This window comes from Castor canadensis, chromosome 8 (assembly GCF_047511655.1).
Source record: "Castor canadensis chromosome 8, mCasCan1.hap1v2, whole genome shotgun sequence".
Classification (NCBI taxonomy): domain Eukaryota; kingdom Metazoa; phylum Chordata; class Mammalia; order Rodentia; family Castoridae; genus Castor; species Castor canadensis.
The window spans coordinates 88,986,333-88,998,779 of NC_133393.1; the positions used below are offsets into that span (position 1 = coordinate 88,986,333).

The 12,447-nt window shown below is 49.6% G+C and overlaps 1 protein-coding gene across 1 annotated transcript; it reads right to left on the reverse strand.

The window, feature by feature from the left end:
- Positions 1-4,104: 4,104 nt before the first annotated feature.
- On the reverse strand, positions 4,105-11,215 carry LOC109684053 (keratin, type II cuticular Hb5). Its single transcript, XM_020160226.2, has 9 exons — positions 10,695-11,215; positions 8,959-9,167; positions 8,327-8,387; positions 8,111-8,206; positions 7,293-7,457; positions 6,985-7,110; positions 6,368-6,588; positions 5,519-5,550; positions 4,105-5,122 (listed from the first exon to the last, which is right to left on the reverse strand). The coding sequence occupies exons 1-9, from the start codon at positions 11,112-11,114 to the stop codon at positions 4,929-4,931; spliced, it is 1,524 nt and encodes a 507-aa protein (XP_020015815.1). The 5' UTR covers positions 11,115-11,215; the 3' UTR covers positions 4,105-4,928.
- Between the last annotated feature and the right edge of the window lie 1,232 nt (positions 11,216-12,447).

Consider the following 12,447-nt stretch of genomic DNA (forward strand, 5'->3'; position numbering starts at 1 on the left):
TAAGTACCTGTTACAAAATCAGTTTAAATGGGCAATCAGAGTTGCTCTGAGGAGGGAGAGGAGTCCTGTAGAGTATTTGCTCCCCTGGAATGAGTGGTAGTTGTGATGGTGATGGTTAGTGATGATGGTGGTATGGTGGTGTTGTTACAAGAGATAGGAAAGGGACAAGGAGAATTCCCCAATAATAAGAGAGAAAGGGGAAGAAATCCTCAACTCAACTTCCCAATTTCCATGCAAATCACAGGAACTTGAAATTCATGATTAAAAGCATTTTCAGGGGTTTAACAGAAAAGGGAAACTCACAAAGTGGAAGTTTAGCAAAGGTTTATTTAGTAAATCAGGATAAAGTAGGGAGAAATAGGGAGAAAGGAGCACCTGCTGACACACAGAGGGTAGGAAGAGAAAGGCTCAAAATACGCCCTTACCTGGATATATTTATGCCTTCTGAGCTAGGGGAATTCCATTTTGAGCCTCACTGAAACATGTAGTCACATTACCTAATAACCCTTAATCATTTTTCTAAGTTTTCAAGCATGAAGATGACACTTAGGGTGACTTTAGGGTGAGTTTATTATTGCCCAAAAGTATGGAGGAAAGGAGCTTAAGATGATTCTTGTTATTACTCAAGACATGGAGACAAGGGTAGACCTGTTATTACTCCAAACAAAGAGACAATGACATAACATTTAGGGTGTCCCTTTCTGGCAGAAGAGTTCATTCATCAAACATTGTTCCCCCCCCCCCTTTTTTTTCTTAGTTTTTAATTTTTTATTTTTGGCAGCACTGGGGTTTGAATTCCGGGTCTCACACTTGCTAGACAGGCACTCTACCACTTGAGCCACTCCACCAGCCTAAACATGCCCTTAATTCTATATTTCCCTACTAGTTTAAGAAGTTTGTACTTAATATTTAAAAGAAGCGGGGGAAATGGAAGGAATGCTTGCTGTTCTCAGTGACTTTCAGCTTTACTTCCTGGTTGTCTTAATTCCTGAAGCTGGCTTAAGTTTATATCTATATGAATGTGTATGTGTGTGTGTGTGTGTGTGTGTGTGTGTGCATGCATGTGTGGGTGCATGGGTGTGTGTATAATTTTTTAAATTCCCTAAATACCTTATCTATTTTTCCCATCCTAGTGGTGGTCACGATGATGATGGTGGTAGTCATGATGGCGGTGGTGATGGTCATGATGGTGATGGTTGTGGTGGTGGAGGTGGTTTTTTCATTCTTAATTCACAAATTAAACTCTGTGTGCTGCCACTACTCTGCTCCATCCCCTGACTGCTCACCTGTCACCATCTCTGCCCAGTAGCACTAAAGGAATAGTGGTGGGCACATTAGGGTCCCTTGGTTTTTGAACAAAGCAGAAATTAGCAGAGATTTCCAGGGGCACCTCTGGTGAGGTTTGGAGGTGGCAGGAAAGTAGCATGAGGTGGTGTGAATTAAGCCTTCACCCCTGTTGGTTCTTCCAGGAAGGTGCCTACACCCAAGGAGAGCAGAACTTAGTGCTAATGCCCTATTTGCCATAATGTTGTTACAGTCACCGTATAATGTCCACATTTCCAGAGAGCAGCAGTGGTGTGAATAATCCAGACAAGGGGTAATTCCCAGAGGGTCCTTTCCATGTCCATGTGGAACCATACTTTGTAGTTTTCTTGACATTTTGACTAATTTGTGTTTTCTTACTATGTTAGTCTCCAGAAAGTAATAAGACAAAGCTGTGTTTCCTGAGATCCCAATGATTCCAGCAGGCAACAATCGAAGACACTGGGGTCTGAAGAAGGAACTGTTTGGGGAGTGTTTGTGAGGATGGTCCAAGCAGAGGGGAGTTGAGACTTGGTGGAGGAGGGTTTAAAGGGGAAAGAAAACAACAGCCAAGTCCAAGGTTATCTGTTGTTTTAGAAAGAATATAATCCATACTTTCAAATCCTTCAGAAACTTTATGCTTTGGAAGAACACTGAATGTTTAAATAATGACTGAGCACAGAGGTCTGATTATCTCTGATGAAGATGTTAACTTGGTTCAACGGTGTTTCACAGGAAAGAGGAGCAGACCCCTTTAATGTTTGAGACACTTGTTCTTTTGAATTTTCACTTGACTTCTTTAAAAAATCCTTTTTAAAAAATAAGGTTTCAATTCTTAGTTACTTGGATTGCCCCTAGTGCCTTCCTTAGACTCTAGAGCTTTTATCAGGAAAGCTCCAGAGCCATTTGACCAGAGAAGAGCTTGCTCTGGATCTGTGTTGCTGGCCATAATGGAGCCTAGGGGAGAGCTTTGCATCCTCTTAGCTGGCTGAATTGGTTGACTGGTCTTTGCACACAGATCCTGGCTGTTGGACTTTTCAATGCATGGTGTCATAGTTTTGGGGTATCAGATTTGGCATTTGAGTTTCTCTTGGCCCAGATCCATGATGACATCAGGGACTCACTCCAGTATTCCAGAATCACAGGAGGCAGCAGGGCTGGAAAGGGCTCAGACCTCTCATCTCACAGAGTTTCAAATGGACTCCCATGGCACAGAAGCCACTGCCTGCCCAGTATCTCACTGAGACCTGCCAGTCTTGGCAGAATTGAGGCTCACATTTTCATTTCCTGACATCTTAGCCCCTGAGAGTTAACCTTTCCCAAGGATGAATGATGTATCCAAATCGTGGCAGCTTATTGCGAGCAGGAGCATGCCTTTAAGGCCCAGAGAGCCAGGAAAAAGAAGGGGCAGGCAGGAGGCTTGGGGGAGCCTGCGTGGGGCCACTCAGCAATCCTTAGAGCAGCAGCCTGAGTGCACAGAAGTAGCCAGAAGCCTCCAGGGGGCGCCACAGCCCTTTGGGCCTGAAGTTAGAAGTCAGAAAAATGGCAGAGGGCCCTAAGTCTTCCAAGGAGAGTCTGGGGAATGGGGTTGGGGCAGCAGAAGGACTGGTGGACAGACACCTGCCTGATGATAGTGACAGCTAATTTGTTCTCCTAATGGAAAAAGTCCAACAAGGTTGGATGTCTACAGCTTCTGTTCTCCAGCTGCCTGAGTTCACCCAACACATCCCATGCCTGGCATGTCTACAGCCCAATCTTCAGATCTAGTGGAGGCTCAGAGCCAGGAGGAGACTCTTCCTGCACTCAAGAAACTTCTAAGCTGGGCGTGGTGGCTCATACCTATAATCTTAGCTACTCAGGGGGTGAAGATTGGAGGGATCAAGGCTCAAGGCAAGCCTGGGCAAAAGTTCCCAAGACCTCATCTTAACCAATAAAAAGCTGGGTGTGGTGGTGTGCGCCTGTTATCCTAGCTATGCAGGAAGCATAAATAGTAGGATCAAGGTCCAGGCAGGCCCTAGCATAAAATTGAGACCCTATTCAAAAGTTAACCAAAGCAAAAAGGGCTGGGTGGCTCAAGTGGTAGAGCGCCTGCCCAGCAAGCTGAGCTCAAACTCGTTATGCATCATCCCAAAAAAACAAAACAAAACAAAATCAACTTCCAGTCTGATTCAGACTCCAGACACACTCGGTGACATCCCTGGCCCAGAGCCATGGAGACAGAATCAGAGATCCTCAGGGTTCTAGATGCTGTGGGGTAGGGATAAGGGGACACAAGTGGTGGGGGGAAGATGGTCTCCCATGGGGAGAGTAGAGTAAAGGAGAGCACTGAGGAAAGGCAGTGGGAGGAGGGGCATGAACTGGCCCACGTGTACACGTGGATTGGGAGAGAGCATGGTCTCAGGGGCCTCAGAGGGCTGACTTGTCTCTTTGGGGTGGAGTCCAGGTCTAGGGGATCTACACTGGGGTCAGGGAGGTTTGGGCAGGCTGAGGTAGAGAAAGGGGATTGAGGAGCTCGCACTGGCATAAGAAACACGTGCCTGTGCTAAGAAGTGATTTGAGCCTGGTGGGAGCACATGAGGCAGTGAGTTTGGGATGAGGTTCAGGTTGCTGAGTGCATGAAGGATAGAATTGGAAGGAAGATGTTTTAGGGGGAGCTGGAGCTGTGGTCCAGGCCTGCAGGACTAAGGAGGACTAAGTGAATCCAACCATGCAAGTGGATAGGAATATGCGGAGTCACAGGGGTGGCTGGGAGAAACCCTGTGTGAGGCTAGACTAGGACTGGTTGGGTGACAAAAAGGGAACAGAAGACACTGTAGCTCACAAGATCACATACCTTTGCATGGCAGCAGCGTTTATTGAAACACAGATTGGGACAACCCAGAAGGCAAGGCACCCACAGACAGTCATAACCAGAGGGGGACCCAGGAAGTAGCCTCACATTCTCCATCCCACCAGCTCTGTAGTGAACAGTCCCCTCCTGTAGCCGGCAGGGGGGGATTTGGAGCAACCACAGAGTTTTTGAAATGTGTAAAGGTGCACTGAACAACAAGACCTGTCCAAAGTCCCCTAACCAGGGGCTGTCGGCAAAAGAATTCCCCAGACACGAGGAGGCTGGATGGAGCAGGTTAACCCCTAGAGGAAAGAAGGCAGTCAGAGAGACGAGCAAAACACAACCAATGAGAACAGGGCAGGTGCTTGCTGCTGAGGCCATTCTCCTGCCCCAAGAGCCGGAAGATGCTGGTAGGGACTTCCTGTCTGGTTCTCAGTTGTAGGGGGCCTGGCTGGGTGGTTAGGATCATTCCTTGACCTGGGAAGGCCAAACTTCCATGCCGTCCAGCCAACCTGGGGGGACTGGTAGTGTCCCAGAGAAAGATACAAATGGCTGTAGGTATTTGACAGCAAGGTGGAGTTAAGCAAAGGACTGGGAATGACCCTTTAAACTGAAACCAGAAGAGAACTAGGAAACAGCTCCCTAAAATGAGGAGGTGGAGGAGAGCAGCCTGAGGGTCTTTCCCCCTGTAGGAACATCTGGAAGATTCTGGAAGCAAGCACACTTTTCCATTCACACACCACTCAGTGTTCGGGCAGATGCAGGTGGGGCGGTGGCTTGGAAGGAGGCCCCAGTGCTACGCAAAGCGGACTGACCGGCTGCTCCCACAGCTGAAGGTGGAGGAGCGAGGCTGGCAGGGGGTGCAGGAGTCAGGGGCCATCACTGTAATACAGCCCCCAGTAGCTGCAGGACCAGAGGCGATCTGGCGCCCAGGGGTGGAACTATATGTGAGGCCCCCACAGGTGACTCCGCCACGGGAGCTGCTGACACCTGCAGAAAGAGGAGATAGGATGGGGTGAGGGGGCATGCTGTGATCTCACTCACCTGTGACAGGCACAGACAGCATGGCATTGCAGGGGCTGCAATCCCTCCTCAAGGGATCAGTGGCCAATACTCCAGGTGAATTACCCCGGCCTCACAGCTTATCTAGAAGCCAGGACTCATGGGTCCACTTCCATGGCCTGCACCTCCCTATGGCCTCCAGTAAGGGGCGCTTGACTCTGCTTTCTCTACCTCCCCCAGTGGCCCCCAGTAAGGAGCCTGGGTTGCAGAAGAGGCCCTCTCTCAGGTGGGGGAACATTCAAGGTTCAGTGTGTTAGGCCAAGGGGTTTAGCTTTGTCATTTTCAAAGTCACTTTTCTTGGGGGCATTTCAAGCTAATACTTACAGACATTCACGGAGCCCACACCCTCGCACAGCCTAGGGAAAAGAAAGCTCCATTAGTTCTGGGCACTGAGCTGGATTCCTTGAGACAGCTGGTGGCTTGGGGACAGAGAGAGTGTCATTCTGTATCCTATGTACAGATTTTACCTCCTGAGAAACAGGAAGATCTCCCCTAAATTTGCATTAAAAAATGTTTACTTTCTTTCTTTAGTGATTCTACATCCATGGACATGGGTCCTCCTGGTTTTCAGCAGTGACCAGTGAAAGCCTGACTTCCACACACTGCCTCTAATCCAAGTGCCCATGACTCCTGGAAGATGCCAATAACAGCTCACAGTAAGGAGAGTGGAACCATGTGCTCCTGTGTGTGTGATAGAGCTCTGGGGACAATGAAGAGCTTGGTGCATGTGAAGTGCATTGTCATTATTATATATTCCCCAGGTTCAAGGGAAGACATACAATAAAAATGGGTTTTAGAGGCACAGCTTGGGGATGGGTCCTGCCTCTTCTGTTTTGTCATGTGTAGCTGTGGGAAAGGCACTGAACTCTGAGCCTATCCCTTTATCTTTGAATGGAAAAAATGGTACCTACTTCATAGGACTGGAGGGTTACAAAATAAACCCTTAGCACAGAATAAACATGTGATAGATTACCATTGCTATTAAAGCCTGATCTGCACTAGCTTGCAGAGTTGTAGGTCACACTTGGGCCCAAGACAATTCACTTTGGGAGGACCAGGGCTTACCCCTTCTCCCATACAAGTTTTAAGGCCCCACCCTGCTTACTATCCAGGATTAGGCACATAAACAGGGCCTCCCCCTTCAGGTCCCCACAAGGTCCTTCTTAGTTTCACCTGTGCTCCTCGCCCTCCAGCAGGCGCCTGTAGGTGGCGATCTCGATGTCCAGGCCCAGTTTGGAGTTCATCACCTCCTGGTACTCCTTCAGCAGGCAGGCCATGTCCTGCTTGGCCTTCTGCAGGGCGCTCTCCAGCTCGGCCAGCTTGCAGCGGGCATCAGTGAGGGCTGCCTCGCCCTGCTGTTCTGCCTCAGCCACAGCAGTCTCCAGCTTGGCACGCTATAGGGTGAAGATGTGAGGACAAGGTTGAGAGAGAGAAGGTACAACTTGGCTCGCTCAAGCTGCAGTGCTAGGGCAGGATAAGGAGCATTTGGTGAAAAGATCGGGCCCATTTTAGATGAAAAGGGCTGTGAACTTGAGTGAGGATATGTGGGCTCTTCACTATCTCCCCTTCCTGGTGGTTTGCTAGTGGCCAAGGAAGGGGCCCCACCCTTGTTTTGGAAATCAGTGACCCGCCTCATCCCAGCCTAAGAGCTTTGTGATATGGAAGAGCCCCCGCCCTCTCTCGGGGTCCACTCTGAGGCTTGATTAGAGTCAGATCTTTGAGCTCCTGGACAAAGGGCCTGGTGTTGCAGCCCACCTGTGCTGGGTATCGGAGTCCTCCCTATAATGTACCTGGCACTTGGCATTCTCGATCTCGGCCGTCAGCCTCTGGATGATGCGGTTCAGCTCATTGATCTCCTCCTTGGTGTGTCGCAGGGTCTCTCCATGCCGGATCACTGTGGCCTTCATCTCCTCACACTGGGGGAAAACGGATGTGTATGAGGCTCGGGATGGGATGTCCCACCAGTCAGCACACCATCAATGACTGTACAGGTGTACAGTGCTCAGCCTGTGTAACTACCATGCAGCCCTGCCCTGCCACTCCAATTTGAGAGCAGTTGGCCCTTCTTTTACCATTCTCACATCTCGGAGGAACTCACCTTGGTGCGGTACCAGGACTCAGCCTCTGCCCGGCTGCGGCTGGCAACATCGTCATACTGAGCCTTGATCTCAGCGACAACGCAGTCCATGTTCAGGTCCCGGCTGTTGTCCATCTTGACGATCACCGAGGTGTCTGAGATGTGAGCTTGGAGAACACGGATCTCCTATGGGGCCAACAGCCAGTGCATTTGAATCTGGTGTCGGATCTGGGCCATGTGTCCCATCTCTTGGGACAGTGTTTACTGTCCTCAGAGTTATAGGGAGGGCACTGATTAGGAATGTCACATGACTCCTAGGCCCCATTACCTTTACTCATACGTAGGCACAATATAAAATAGCAAAGTTGGAAAGGGCCTTAGACATCCTCTGGGGACATTTTGTAACTTGACAAATGCAAAAAGTGTGGAAAGGACATGACCCAAAGTCACCTAGCAGTGGAGTGGCACCCAATGCCAGAAAGAGTGCCTAGTCCACCGAGACTCTCCCTCACGTACACACTTTCATATCCATCTATTGACTGACTCACATAGACCAGTGCTCAAATACTTGTATGCCAATACACAGAGGTTATCACAGACCCAGAGAAGCCAAGCACATATACACCCCCATCTTTCACACATGCAAACACAGATGTGGCCTAAGCATGCACAACCCACATAACACACCCTGCACTGTGGGCCCCTCTTGCAAGTGCTCAAGATCTTTTCACCTACCCTGCACATTGGCAAAATGCACACTCAGGCACCCTTGCCCTGCTCCCCTGTTTCCATCCACACCTCCCTCCACCAGCCCCGGCTAGTTGGCAGGTGCCCCTCACCTCTTCATAGAGGCGTTTCAGGAAGCTCGACTCCTCTACCAGGGCCTCCACATTGGCCTCCAGGTCTGATTTCCGTAGGTAGGCACAGTCCACGTCCTGGCAATGGAACAAAAAAGAGGGGCAAGCATGTGGGATGGGCCAAAGGAAGGCACTCCAAAGACTGTGCCCCTGCTGGAAGTTGCCTCCTCCCTCCATGTCCTATTACCAGCCTCTCACCTTCTTTAGAACCACAAACTCATTCTCTGCTGTGGCTCTCAGAGCCACCTCCTCTTCATACCTGGGTTTGGAAGGAGAGAAGGTTGGAGCTGAGAGATGGACCCTGAATTCCACCTCAGCTCCTAGCCAAGTTCTTTCAGGGGGTGAAAAGGACTGACCCTCTTCTTATTTTATCTTGTCTTCTTCACAGTTTATTTGTGCATTATCCCTAGGCTTGACTTTGTCCCAACCATGCTTTATTCTACCCAAGTCCTGCCTCTGAGATGAACTCAGGAATGTGCATTCTACCCCAAGTGTAAAATCATCTGCATATCCTAGATCCAAAGACAATGTGTGCATGTCACCAATAGGGATTGCACAGAGCCCTAGCAGTCAGGCAAGCAAAGGTGGGGAGAGCAGACAGCTGCAGTTCTCTCTGGCTTCCTTTCCTCACTCCTCTGGTAGCTAAATCCAAGACTCATGGGGTCTCCAAAGGGGGAAGCCCAGAAATCTGAGGAAACCTAGGTCCAACTAGACAGCCCCTCTGGGATCCAGGAAGTCTTGTTAAACAAATTTTAGAGAAGCTGCTACCAAATGATGTGGGCAGATCGCCTGGCCTATGTACTGAATTGCCCCTGGGTGTGCACACTCACTTTTTCTTGTAGCCCTCCAGCACCTCCTGCACATGGTTGAGCTCTGAGGCCAGCCTCCCACTGTCCGCCTCCACGCACTCAGCCTCCCGTCTCAGTGTCTCAATGTAGCCACTGAAGAGTGGCTCCAGGTTGCTCTCACAGCAGCGCTGGTTCTGGTAGAACTGCCACTTGGTCTCTAGTAGCTTGTTCTGCTGCTCCAGGAAGCGTACCTGCCATTGGGGTGGAGTAAAGAGACTCAGGGGGGAACCCAGGGCTGAACTGTGGGATTGAGTCCCAGCCCTCCTCCCCCAGGGAGGCAGTTGTAGGTGAGAGGGATACATAGCTGGGCTTGGCTCAAAGTGAAAGGTTTGGTTCAAGTTCCACTCTGCCACTTTAAGTGGGCAAGTTGTTTAAACTCTTGGTACTATGTTTTCTCATTTCTAAAATGGAGATAGCAGTGATACAGTTGTGAAGATTGAGCCAGTTAATACATGTAAAGTACTTAAAACAGCCCCTGACATGTAATAAGTATTGTCAGTCAATTTAACTGTCCTAATTACCAGTTGTCCTTTAATTATTCATTTACACAGTAAACACTTCTTCTGTTTTGACTGAGCAGTACCAGAGTCTGTGCTAAGCTACATATAACAAGTCTATGTCTAGCCTATGCTCTCTATAGGTTCCATTCAATTTTCACAATCCTGTAGGGGTAGTTGTTACTTCCTCCATATTATAAACAGGGAAAATGAGACTCCAGAGTGTGAAAGGACCAACTCATGGTAAGTAACAGAATGAGAATTCAATGTCCCTTGATTCTCCATCCACTGCCTTCACCTGCCCACCACAGTACAGTGTGTCTGAGTAGCTCTTCTACTTAGTTCCACTCTTTATTTAAAAAATGGAAATAATAATATATACCCCACTGGGTCATTGTGTGGATTAACAAAGATCACTAAAAAAAATGTGACAAGGGGGAGGTCATCCCCTGGTACCCTTTACCCTGATTCCAGAATCCCAAGCCTGGTCCTTGTACCCTACCTCCCTCCCTGGACCCCCTTGGGAGGCAGCTTCCCAGCTGTGTGGCATTTTCACACTCTGCCCACATTGGTGCTTCTCCTCCTGTCAGCCAGGTCATCTCCCTGTCAACATTCCAACCCACCATTCATGAGGAGACTGCTAAGCCTGCTTCATTAGCTGTTACACCTCATCCTCTAATGCTTTCTTTGGAAAATAGTAAGAATACATTGATTGAGCACTGTTTGCCAGTAGCTTTCACAGGTTGATGAGGCAGGTCCCGATATCCAGATGTGTAAACAACCTGCTTGGAGTCTCACACTGGTGAGTGGCACAGCAAAGACTTGAAGGAGGGGATGTATTCAGAGCCATTCCCTAACATCCATGAGCTAGCTACCAGTGCCTTCTGTTCTCATTGCACTCATCCAACACCCAGGACCCAGCCAGCTCTGCTAGTGCCATGTCATCTTGGCTGCAGAAGCACACACACACACACACACACACACACACACACACGTAAACACACACACTTAAGATTACAGATGCCATTTCCAGACCATGCTTGGATCACAGTAAATTTTGCCAGAACTGAATGACAGCAAATTCTTCTACCAGTATTGGTCTGCGTTAGTTTTCTGTTGCTGTCCCAAATCTGGCAGCCTTCTTGTCTCCCCAACAGACTGGAACCTTCCTGAGGGAGGTCAGGACCAAGGTCTTCTCTGGACCACCGCAGGCGCACTGACCTTGTCGATGAAGGCAGCAAACTTGCTGTTGAGGCACTTGATCTGCTCCTTCTCCTCGTGCTTCACGCACTGCGCATTGGGGTCGATCTCCAGGTTGAGGGGCGTGAGCAGACTCTCGTTGACCGACACGGTGGTGATGCAGGGTGGGGTGGGTCCACACACACCGCCGGAGCGGTACCCGAAGCTGCGTCCGCTGGAGCCAGCGCGGAAGCCCCCAACAGCCATGCGGGGACCGCAGGAGCTGGGGTTACAGAGGCTGCGGCTGCTGAAGCCGGTCAGCCCCCGGTAGCAGGACACCCCTCGGTAGGGAGCAGCACTGATGCAGCAGCGGTTGCCTGTTTTGGGAGCCACAGCTGAGCAGGAGCTGAAGTTTCTGGTGACTCCACACCCTGAGTTGATCCTATAAGAGCGGCAGGACATCGTGTGGACCTTAGCGGAGTCTGAGCGGCAGCGAAGGTTTTTGTGGTCTGCAAAGTGCGAGGCTTAGGATCCTTCTGGTCTCTCTGATCCTCCTGGTCCTTTTATTGGTGGGGAGAGCTGGGGTTGGCTGCATAAAAGGAGTGAAAAGCCATTTTATGTTGTTTATGGGCTTGGGGAGGTTGCCAGCAACTCCCCAAGGACTCATCTTAAAGGTGAGCTCAGCGGCGACTTGGGGCTCCATGAAGTATTGAAGATGTTATTAGGGACAATGTGTGTTTGCACTTTTCATCTTCAAAGCTCGTTTACACACATTAAGTAATTAATTTTCTTGCAGTCTCTCTGTGAGATGGCCCCAACCCACACTTGGAGACAGACTTTAACTCCACAATAGTCCGGGGGTGGCTAGGTTTGGGATACAGGCAGGGTAGGGAATCAAGGAGAGATTCTGGGGTCCCAGGTTGGCTGAGCCCTGGGAGGTCACCGCTGCTTGGCTCCATGCAGACACATTCTCAAGTAGATCATTGTCTCAAGACCTGATCCAGCACTTCCATACCCATATGCATCCAGCACCCAGGCAGCCTTGTCTAGAAGGTGGCTCAGGACCAGAGGGCCATTTTGGCCATGCTTCCTCCATGACAGAGGACTGGGGGCAACAGTCACTTGGACCATCTGGATTCCAGCCCAGAGAGCTGTTCCAGAGTTTTTATTTCTCACTCAGCAAAAGTGGCAACCACTCAAGTCTCAGTGGCCACATAATGACCACTTGTAGACAATGGGAAGGCTCCCCTCCAGCCACTTTCTTCCATGTGGCCAAACATTGGAGAACTGGATCTTGGGATATCCTGGTGGCTGTAAAGTTGCTCCGGACACCTTCCTTTTGCTTTTTAAGACGAAACAGGTCATATGGGCACTGGTGGCCTGTAATCCTAGCTACTCAGGAGGCAGAGATCAGGAGGTTGGTTAGAAGCCAGCCCGGCAAATAGCTCATGAGACCCAAACTTGAAAAACCCATCACAAAAAAGGGCCAGTGGAGTGGCTCAAGGTGTAGGCTCTGAGTTCAAGCCCCAGTATTGAAAAAAAGAAACAGGTCCCACGAGTTCCTTCTAAGACCACCAACTGCAGGTGGAGTTCATCTTGGTCAAAGCTACAGAATTGTTACCTATAGAAAGTTCAGAGACTGGTCTGCACAAGATGGAGGTGCAAGGGTGGCTTACTCCTCTTTGAGGCTCCTGGGGGCTCTGGGAGCCTGTCCTTTCAACGTTCTTGCTTTCCTGGTGTCCTTGGGCCATTTGTTAGGATAATCATGGCTATTCTTGTAATGTTTATTGAGCAC